At 34.9% G+C, this 11520-nt stretch overlaps 1 protein-coding gene across 1 annotated transcript; it reads right to left on the reverse strand.

Annotated features, from left to right (window-relative positions):
• Positions 912-2146, reverse strand: LOC18605003 (myosin heavy chain kinase B). The gene has a single exon (XM_007037744.2). The coding sequence runs from the start codon at positions 2085-2087 to the stop codon at positions 963-965; it is 1125 nt and encodes a 374-aa protein (XP_007037806.2). The 5' UTR covers positions 2088-2146; the 3' UTR covers positions 912-962.

The raw sequence follows: 11520 nt of genomic DNA on the forward strand, positions 1-11520 counted from the left end.
AAATCTCTTTCAACTCTGTTTAAGATGTGCGAGTCAATTAAATTCTCCCTCATGGTATGCCACATGCATTTCTCCCACTTATCTGGAATGCAAATTCTGGAAAAGCTGCCAGCCGGAAAGCTAACTTGTCAGCTTTTTTTGTTCAGAATTTCTACACAAAAACGCATGTGCTTGATCCAAGGTATTGGAGAGAGATCTGAAGCTCCTATCTTTTGGTTTTTAGCTTCAACCATGGCCCTGCTGGTTTGTAGAAGGCTAGAGGCAATTATAGACATGACTAGAGCCTCTATGCATTGCTTTCACTGTAAGAATATTAAGGTGACTTATGTCATGATTTCCACGTACCAAGACGGGTAGAAAAGCACTGGAGAGACAAATTAAACATTGTTGAAAGAAACATGCATGTCACCTTGAGAAAACTTGATCAGAGCCTATACGTGAAGTTTCTCAGTCGTGGGTTTAACAAAAACATGCAAGCAATCAAGTATATCACTATGACCAATACATATATATATAAGTACTATAAATATATATATATATGTACGTATGTATGCCTGCCAAAGTGGAGAATGTTTGGCTATTGGAGGTTTCAAGCTACACTTTAGCTCCATTAGTAAATCATTAATAGTTAATTAAGTCACAATAACAAAAAGGTTATGAACTCAGCTCACTTTTGGACAACTGGACATAATGATTTCAACACCATTAAAAATTATTTGCAATAAACATATTGCAGGTGTTGGGAGAACTTTTGAAAATAATCGTGAAAAAAAAAGAAAAAGTTGCACCCTAATCACATGATTAGAGCTCATCAATTAAGACTTCTAGCTAGTTAGCTTGACTTAATCATGGCTAATTTGAAGTTTAAATACAAGAAAGCACAAGATTTGAATTAATCATATCACCTTGTATGTGTGTGTATATATTATAAATATCAAAATGCTAACAGAAGAAAGCAAATGCTAGCAACTTTTAGGAACTCCATCCAATAAAATGCGAATCTCATGGGATTTGTTCTTGAGGTTTGAACATCTTGAGATCTCCCACACCCTAATTTCCCTATCTAAACTTCCACTGCAGAATGTAAAGACACCCTCGAACACGCCTCTGGCAACTGCTACCAACGACTTCACAGGTTTTTCATGTCCCTCCAGCACTATACTACAATGGAACCCACCCTCCTTCCCACGTTGCCAAACCCTCACCGTCCGATCAGATGATCCACTCACAAACAAATCCCCCACGTTGATTAAGCATAATATAGGCCCTGAATGACCCCACAATGCTTCTACAAATCCCACATGATCATTTTCGGCATTATTCTCTCCTTTCTTCTCCCACACCATGATGGAACGATCACAGCCTCCCGAAAACAACACCGATCCATCAGCGTTTAAAGCAAGCGCATTAACCGTAGATTTGTGCTTGCCTAGAGTAGCCACCAAGCTGTGCCGTCTCTCCTTATTAGCTCTCTCCCAAACGCTAATCAACCCATCTGCAGAGCCTTTGTATACAGTTCCATTGTCTGAAACAACCAAAGTGTTTACGGCATCTTCATGAGCTTTAACAGACTCTAAACAACGTCGATTATTTACGTTCCATATCTTGAAACTTTTGTCCCATGAAACCGAATACATTAGCCCTTTCTGGTTTAATATAACCAAACCCGAAACTGTATCCCAGTGTTCTATCCAAAGCCTCTTCTTATGACGCCTAACATTAACGTAGTTCTTTGGCAAAATGAAATGAAGGAAGCGGTCTTTAACGGTGGGGAGAGTGGTGAGAAGTTGGTGTTTTTTGGAAAGGGTGATTTCCCAGATTCTGATCTTGCCATCTTGATGAGCAGTGAAGATTTTCGTTTTGTTGAATGCAATGGACTTGACGAACCCGGAGGTGGGATCGTCGTTAAAAGAATCGACAGGGGAGTGGTTAGATAAATCGAAGACGTTGATTTCGTTGATGGCGGCGGCGTAGAGGAGGTTATCCCGGACTGCGAGGCAGCTGATATGGGGGCTCCGCGTTTTGAGTGCGGCGAGGCAACGATGTTTCAGAGTCTGAAGAGGGAAAACATGCAACTGGGAAGACATGTTTCTATGAAGAAGTTTGTGAAAGGAAGCGTCAACAACTCAAGATGGAGCCGAGTGCGGAAGTGGTGTATATATGCAAGCGAGAGAGTGGGATCAGTGTACACGTGGAGAATGTTGATTTGGAGATTCGATATGCGCTGTCGGAAATGGTGGGTCCAAGGATACTTGATTTGACATGGTCTACAAATCTTCAAGGGTCCCCAAAGTCGGTGACCACAGAGGTCACCTCTAACTACATATCAGTACTATTTTATTTTTATTCTTATATTGTTAGGGGTTTGTTGCAGCGTACACGCAATGGAGTATTGGGCTCCTCTTCTTTGCTATGCATTAAGCATTAAAAAAAGAGTTTAACAAGGCCAAACAATATTAAAGCACCTTAATCAAATGGGTTCCTTTGAAGTTGTCTGTGCAATCAAATGCTAAGGCACAAGCCTATGTTTTTTATAATGGAAACGTGTTGCCCAGTGGTTCGAGCCGTGTGTTAAATAAAAATGGGGCGTGGGGTTCGTTAAAAAGTGTGCCATTTTTTAGTCGACGGTACATTGTAGGAGCACATGTTCATGAATCATGCACATGACTTACAAATATTGAAAAGATCTTAAATCAAATAAACAAAACATGTGAGCAACCAATCCAAATACATACGAATGGTAACACTGGTCGACAATAACAGTCAATATACTTATATCATGTCCAAGGTTTCGAAATCAAACTAACTAATACAAGAAACAGCAATAGGGCCTATCTTAAACTAACTAACTAATAACATCAATACGTAAAGTTGGATAGTGGGTCAGGTTGGCATGTCTATCATTCAGTCGGGCTTGGACCCCTGACCTTAGTTCTTTGACCCAGGTACAAGGGCCCATCTTCAAGGCCTAATTCCCAAGCTAGAGTTGGGGTTGGTCCATTCAAGCTAATCATAATATGTCATAACATGAGAGACAGTACATTCAATTTAAAATACCTGCTCCCTGCGTTCCATCAAAATTGATTTTTAGATCTTTACTTTCACGTTTTCTTATGTGTGGTAGATAAAATTTTAATTTAATAAAATTTCAAATTAATCTATACACAAAACAAACTGTCCTGAAATTAAATTTTTAAGACATTTGATTGGGTAAACAAGTTTAAAAACCTAATACGCTGAAATTCATTGTACTGAACTTTTCGGTATCTTAATGCAAATCCAATGATTGGTTGAAAAAAAAATTAAAAACCAAGTCAGCAATTAAAAAATTCATCAGCAATTAGGTTATTTTAATTTTTGTCATACCATCTTTCATGTGACAATGTATTTTAAAAAATGATACGTCAACATGTCACGTTATAGATAACATGGTATTAAATTGATCACTGTTATTTTAATTAATAGAAATTAATCAACAATTAGTAAAAAAAAGTTTATTTGATTTAAAATAAAAATACAAAAATTTAATTGCACACAATAAAAGTAGAAGAGCTTAATTGACTTTTCTTGTATAATTTGGGAGTTTATTTGAATATTATATCTTTTATTTTTTAAAAGATTAAGAAGACCTTTCATATCTTTTGACGAATATAAACAATAAGTACAAATAATACATCTATTATTAAATATGGATGAATTACACGTTTATTTTCTAATGTTGTGAATACATCTATTATTAACTATTGAATGAAAAATTAATTGTAATCAATGGAACACCTTCTTTTAACACGTACAGTGTTCTTTAACTTTTTTCCCATTTTTTATTTTCACATTTTCTCTTCTTTTACGCATTCCGGTTTCTCATTTCTTATATAGATAATATGCAAAATAACTATGTAATGTTTAGAAACAACATTTATATATAAACATATGGAAAATATTAATATTTTTTGATATAGATAATAAGTACATAAATAATACCTATATATAATTGAATAATAAGGTAAAAAATGTAGCTTTTAGTAAATGAGACACATTTGTAATATTTTATTGTGTATTTTGTCTCGTAATTAGTTGGGAAAAAAATTCTGCACTATATTCTTTTCTTGCTTTTCATTTATAATATAACCTACGTACCTATGTTAATAATATGAAATAAATTACGAAAATAGCAATAAGTAGAATCGATCCACATTTTCATTAAATTTTGGTAGGGTATGAATTTCCCTTATATTATGATGATATGGATATGAATTCCGTCGGGAGCTAGCTTGAGTGTAGACGTGTGTGTTTGTTTACGTGTCAGTACAATACCTTCGAAGTTATGGTGGATGCTAAGCTGTATAAGTGTAGTGGCTTTAATTTCTAACAAGTTGTAATTCGTGGAAAGTGATCAATGATCTCCATTGTAACCCCCCCACCCAATCCTAGTGAAAATGATTCAAAGCCTGAAAGGCATTGCATTGATTGATTCCTGGAGAGAGCTTTGCTGGAAAGAAACCTGTGAAATGTTTTCTCATATATGTCATGTGAACACTTTTAACGCTATTTATTATCTTTTCTCCAACTAAATCCTATACCGCTCCATATTTACTCCACTCACGTTTCATCTACCAATTCCACTTGTTTCTTTCTTATGCTAACCAAAAAGATTAAGCTCCATTGTTTTCTCTTCTTCCATGCACGGTTCACCTAACCCATGAAAGATCTCTCCTTGTTTCTTTTGAAAAACTCCGTTGGAGCCAAGATGAAGAAAGGCATCAGAAATTTCTGCAACGATGATGGCTCGACCTCTACTCTCAACCAACACCAGACTGACCATTCTGCCACTGCTTCCTCTGACTTGGTCACCCCACCATCCGTTGTTGCCTCCAATGCTAACTCGACGGCCCGAAGCCCTCCAACAACGTTGGAGGAGATGATATTACGGTTAGAGTTGGAAGAAGAGATTGCTAGAAAAGCAAAGCTCAATGAATACAGCGACAGTCGAGCTGGCAGAATGTCTTGTGCTAACAATTCTGATATCTTACGATCTGCCAGGAATGCGTTGAATCAGTACCCTCGCTTCTCTCTTGATGGAAAAGATGCCATGTATCGATCGTCGTTTAGAAACTCTGAAATCGTTGGAACCGGTGGGAGGAAGTCCGTTTGCTGTGATCATGGATTGAGAGAGAGGTATTGCAAAATTGGGTTTGAATCGAGGTTAGAGAAAAATTTGTGTTTGCCATCGACTTTGGGAGGGGAGAGTGTGATCTGGTGCAAGCCAGGGGTGGTAGCCAAGTTGATGGGATTAGAGTCGATGCCAGTGCCAATAAGTGGTAGAAGCAGCAGCTGCAAGGATGGGAAACAACAACTTAGTTCTCTGATAAAGAGACAAAATCTTAGGAGGAGAGCTGAAAGACATGAATTGGAGAGAAGACTTGCCATGGATATGAGCAATTATGATGATTTCAGGAGAGCGAGCGTGGGTTCCTGCTCAAGGGCAGGGTACTGCGTGATGAAGCCAGTTGTTGTAGAGCCAGCCAATGGTGACGGTGGTTGGCCAACCCGACGTTTTCTTTAGATTGTGGCACACAATAGCAATCCCTACTTAGGATATCTTTAATCTTGCTGTTTACCAATATTACTGCATTTTGTTACTTATTGTACAATATATTTGGCAGAAATGTCACATTACATTAGAACTATTTTTTTCTTTGTTTTCTGTAAAAAGCGAAATCTCCTTTTTATCTCTATATTTGGTCTATTTATTGTTATTTGTATTTTTCCGTATGAATAAGGAAATATATAAATTGATCATGCTTATTGTAAATTGTTAGCATGAGTTATAATTACTAATTTTAGGAATATCTCGAAAAGAATATTTCTCTATTTTTTTTTATTTTGCTTGTACTCCAAGAATGTCTAGGGTTAAAATACTTCTTTATTTTGTCATTTACTTTACTTGCACATCAAATAGATTTAGGTTCAGTTTGATTATTATAATTACTTTACTTACACACCAAGTAAGTTTAGGTTTAGTTGACTATTATAAATAACCTCATGTAGTTCTTTATTTATCATCAAGCTATATAGTTCTTTGCTTAGATTTTAAATATTTTTTACATAGTATCAGAGTAGTTCTAATCTGAAAAGAACTCTCCAACACGAATCTTGTATTCTAAAGCCCGTACTCGAAAAATCATGATCATATTTTTTTTTCTCTTATTCATATGAAATTACATGGCATAAACCAATTCCATTGTTCCAACCATCTCAAGACAATTTTGTGTTTCCTACTAGTATCACACTGGATGAGAGAAATTACTCATTATGGTCTTAACTCATGGAGATGCATATTGGTGCTTGCAACAAAGTTGGATATCCCACTGGAGAAGAAAAAAACCTACACTCAGAGATCCCAATCTTGGAACATGGACTACTAAATATCACAAAGTGAAAAGCTGACTTATTGACTCAATGAGTCTATCACTGATGCAACGATTTATTTGTCTTCCCATTGCCAAAGACATATGAGAAGTTGTATCGAAAACCTTCTATGATGGATCAAACAAAACCTATACTTTTGAATTGAACCAGAGATCTTTCTCTACCAAACAAAATGGTTGACCATTAACAACATACTAAAATGAACTTGTGGTTATTTTTTAGGAAATTGATCACAAGATAAGCTCATAGGAAAGAACAGTTGAAGGTGTAGTGTAATTGCATTTCGCGATGGCTAGGCTTCGAGTCCATAATTTTCTAAGTGGACTTGATTTTAAATTTGATCAGGTTTGCAGAGAAATCTTAAGAAAAGATCTAAAACTTAATTTGGAAAGCACATATGTATATGTCAGGAAAGAATATCAACAAAGACGGATAATGGAAGGCTTTCATCTGAATCTTAAAAGCACGGCTATGCTAGCCAACCAAACTTGGCAAGGACCATCGTCTAACTCTTTGAAGAGTTCAACCAATTGATCAACTAGAAAACCTGGTAGTCTGGTATGTACTCATTATGGTGAAACAAGTCATTTGAAACAACGATGTTATGAAATCATTGGCTATCCTGAATTGTGGGACTTCACAAAGAAACCTAGAAAAAAGATTGTAGGGAAAGCCATGGTGACATCCGCGGAAGAAAACCAATTGAATCCTATGGTAAATGTTATGGACAAATCGCAACCTACAACAAACATTGCCCACTCATGTACAGGTGGTAAGGCATTTGTGTTCTCTGCAACTTCTAAGGATAATATTTGGATTCTTGATACAAGTGCATCGGACCATATAATTAAAGACTTTAGTCAGTTACAATCAATCCTCACTTCTTCTCAATATGTTATCTCCATAACTAAATGTAATACGTGTCTTGTTATCATAAAGGGATCTGTCATTTTATCCAATACTCTTACATTAGATACAGTTCTTGTTATTCCATCCCTTGAATGTAATATTTTGTTTGTTAGTCAAATTACATCTACTCTTGATTGTACTGTAATTTTTTAGCCTCATTTTTCATTTTTTAAAACATTCTGACTCAGAAGATTCCTGGTTATGGTGTTAAGTGAGGCAAACTCTACTATTTGAAGTTAATAGAAAATGGGAGATTGAAATTTAGCAAGGTAAATCTAACTAGTAGTAAAGACAAGGCTCAAGCGACTATATAGTTATAGCACCAAAGATTGGGATATCTTTCTTTCAATTATCTTAGGAAGTTACAACCACATTTATATTCATGTTTGAATGATTTGGATTTTCATTATGACATTTGCTAACTTGCTAAGAGCCATCGTATTTCTTATCCACCAAATTTGAATAAAAGTTCATAACATTTTATGGTCATTCACTTTGATATTTAGGATCTTGCAAAATTCTTCTATTTCTAAAGCTCATTAATTTGTTACATTTATTAATAAATGCACTAAAATGACTTGGGTATCTTGGCTTCACAATAAAGTGATGTATGCACAATATTTCAAAAATTTTATACTATGGTGGGCACTTAGTATCAAAAGCAAATTCGTGCTCTATAAACGGACAATGAAACTGAATATGATGGATCCCTTGATGAATTTTTGAGCCATCATGGAATTCGTCATCATGCTTTTTGTACCTATAATCTACAGCAAAATGGATTGGCAGAGAGGAAAAATAGACAAATATTGAAAACAGTCTGTGCCTTTCTCTTTAGCATGAACATGCCTTGATTTTATTAAGGAGAAGTTGTAAAATCTGCTACTTATTTTGTTAATCGAATACCTTCTCGAGTAATAAATTTTCAAACCTCCTAACAAAAAAAGTGATTTTTACTTTTAGTTCCTCATCTCCCTAATCTTGAACCACGAGTTTTTAATTACACTGTATATTCTCACATTCCCAAAAAATTGTGAAATAAACTTGATCCATGTGCAAAACGATGTGTCTTTGTTGATTATACTGATTTTCAAAAAGGTATAGGTGTTATGATCCTCAAACCCGTAAAATAACTATAACCTTAGATGTTTCTTTTTATGAATTAGAACTTTATTTTTCAAGAGGAGTCATTCTCTTCAAGGGGATAACTCTAGTGAAGAGAATGTGTTACAATAAGGTTGTGGAAGAGAGGAGTTTATAGAGTTAGTGGAAGTGAATGGACGTTTTAGGAAAAGTGTTCAACAATGTTGTGATAGTATTCCTGAAATTGAGAGTGAGTTAGTTCTTCTTACAAGTGAATCAGGTGCTTTCGTCATAGAGTCCTTAGAATTGCCCATGTCTACGCTTACACCATTAACTGAAGAATCAACCTAGAATGTTCTCCCTCAAGTTATCTTGAATCTCATATCTGATGAATCTTATGAAATCTTAAATCCAATATCTGATGAGTCTCATGAAACACATGCTCCTATAGAAAAGATAGTTCTTAAATATCCACAAAGATCAAATAAAGGAGTCTCGAAGAAACAATATGAACCTGATCCTAAAGCCAAGGTCAAATACCTAATTAGTAACTATGTGTCCTCCCATAGATTGTCTAAATTGTATGCATTCACTATTAATCAATTATCCATTGTATCTATTCCTAGTAGTTTGCAAGATGCATTAAAAGATCTAAAATGGATCAAGGTGATGAATAAAGAAATGGAGGTTTTGCAAAAAAAAAAAATGCCACTTGGGAATTGGTTCCCTTACCCAAAAAAAGAAAAAGACAATTGCATGTAGATGGGTATTTATAATGAAACTCAAAGCCGACATTAGTATTGACAGATATTGTAAAACCCGACCCTATAAACACATGTCATGACATACATGCACTGAGTAGCATGATATTACGCTAGAAAAGTCTCTAAGAATAGACGAAACCCGATATTGTACCTAATAGTACACTTGAGTGGATTTAACCTCGAACTAGTTTAAATAGGAATCGTATGATGAAATTTAATATTTTACAGTCGAAGAATGACTAAAAATGATTGTTCGGAGTTCGAGGGTTCATTTGGGGTAAAATTGAAAATTTTGATGTTTAGGGGTAAAATCGTTATTTTGCCACCTAAGATAATAATTTGATCATGGAGTGAAATTTTTGACCAAGATTAACTATTTGGAGTATAATTTAATGATAGGAAGTGAAAAATTTCAATTCCGGCAATTTTCGGAACATAAGGGCAAAACGATAATTTTATCGTTTCGAGGTAAAAACCGTAATTTTCACCACCCAAAACTTGTCAAAATCATAGGATTTATTTATTTTTGGTATGAATAACTATGGTATTATAAGTGGTGAAAAATTGAAGTTTAAAAGATGAAATTTTAAAAACGGGCCAACGGGAAAGTGACACATGGCATTTTTTTTAATGATTTAATATTATTTTAATGAAAAGTCAGTCCATTTAAAACCCATACTAAGTGATGGCCGGCCATAAGGAGAGAACAAGAAAGAAAATAGAGAGGAAAGGAAGAAAAGAGAAAAACCAAAGGGAAACTAGAAAATTCAAAGGGGAAATCGCATTTTTCGTCTGTTTACGCGTCTAATGGTAAGATTTTTCGACTTTAGCTTGATTTCTACCTTTCCTATGCCTTTATTTCCATTTAGCATGCTTGCGGAGAGAGATCAAAAAGTGACACCATGGGCTGGCCGAAATTCAAGGGGGAGGAATTTGAAATTTTTATATTTTGATTTTTAGTTAAATTGATAGTTTGAGTTAGTTAAATGTGTATAGAAATCAAATTGGATAAGAAAGCATGAAATTTTCACAATACCCACCCTTGGCTGAATCTTCAATGATGTACAATGATGATGAATTGATTTTTATTCTAAGAGAAATGAAGAGAAAATGATGAAAAATGGTTAAATGTAATAGAAAAACAAAGTGAAAAATTTACCTAGTCAATGTCCCATTTTTGGCCGAATTTTCCAAGGAGAAAAGTGAGCTGATTTTGGTGATTTTAGAGGGTTATTGGCTGATATTTAATGGTTAGAAATGTTGAAGAGAAAATGGGACAATTTAGAGCTAAAATGGAGCACGTTAGCAATTTAATAGGTAAAGTGTCAAAAATAGGTTAATACCGCGTTTAAGCCGTTTTAGGCTATTGCATTTCATACCATGCATTAGTATAGGATTTAAGTCAATTATATAGTGATTTAGCATCAATGTGGTGAATTGGGTAAATTTTGCAATGTGTTTAGAAGGAGAGCCTTCCGGTAAAAGCAAGGAAGTCGTACCCGAAGAACAGTGATCGGGACACCTAGAAAGCATTTAGTTTGTACAAACGGTGAGTAAACCTATTATTATTGTAAATTATCTAGATTTTATTTTTAAATGCTCTTTATGTATTTTATGAAACGAAAATGAGATTAAAACGGGATTTTTGATGTTTTAGAAATAAATGTGACAAATAAAAATATATTGTGTTGATTATGAAATTGAGGAATTGGATGCTGTCAATTATTTTGAAATATATATTTTACTATGAATGGCTTATGATATATGAGTATATGTGGCTATATTTTATAATTGCATTGGGAATAACTGTAAGCTGTTTTTACTATGCAGGCTGGGTAAATAAATAAAAGCCACGTTATACTGTCGAAATTTTAGTAAAATTGATGGGTTAGTCACTGCAGTGACGGGTTTTCGTGGACTACCTATTAGAGGGGCATGGTAAACCCGGTTATATAATTACTTCGGTTGTAGAGGCGATGAGGGTAACTCCCGAGGTAGTATTAGAGCTCACTTCACGTCGAACCTCCACGTGAATGTGTAACTCGGCCAACGCCAAGGAACGGCTTGTTTTAAAAATAAAAATATGTTTCACATAAAAATATCTTAATAACCTTGGCGGACTCGGTTAGATGCATCGGCCAAGGTATCCCCGAGGATTAGTTTTGGCTTGAGCCCTGTTTTTAATAAAAGTCAGAAGCCTTAACAACAGTTTTGGTAAATTACAAATATTTTATAGTTTGAGAAATAAATTGAAAACCTTATGAAATGGTTTGTAATATGTTGTTTAAACTTACCTCCATTTTACTCGCCTTTAGATATTTATGATAATGTCTGT

Source organism: Theobroma cacao, chromosome 3, assembly GCF_000208745.1.
Source record: "Theobroma cacao cultivar B97-61/B2 chromosome 3, Criollo_cocoa_genome_V2, whole genome shotgun sequence".
In the NCBI taxonomy this organism is placed as follows: Eukaryota; Viridiplantae; Streptophyta; class Magnoliopsida; order Malvales; family Malvaceae; genus Theobroma; species Theobroma cacao.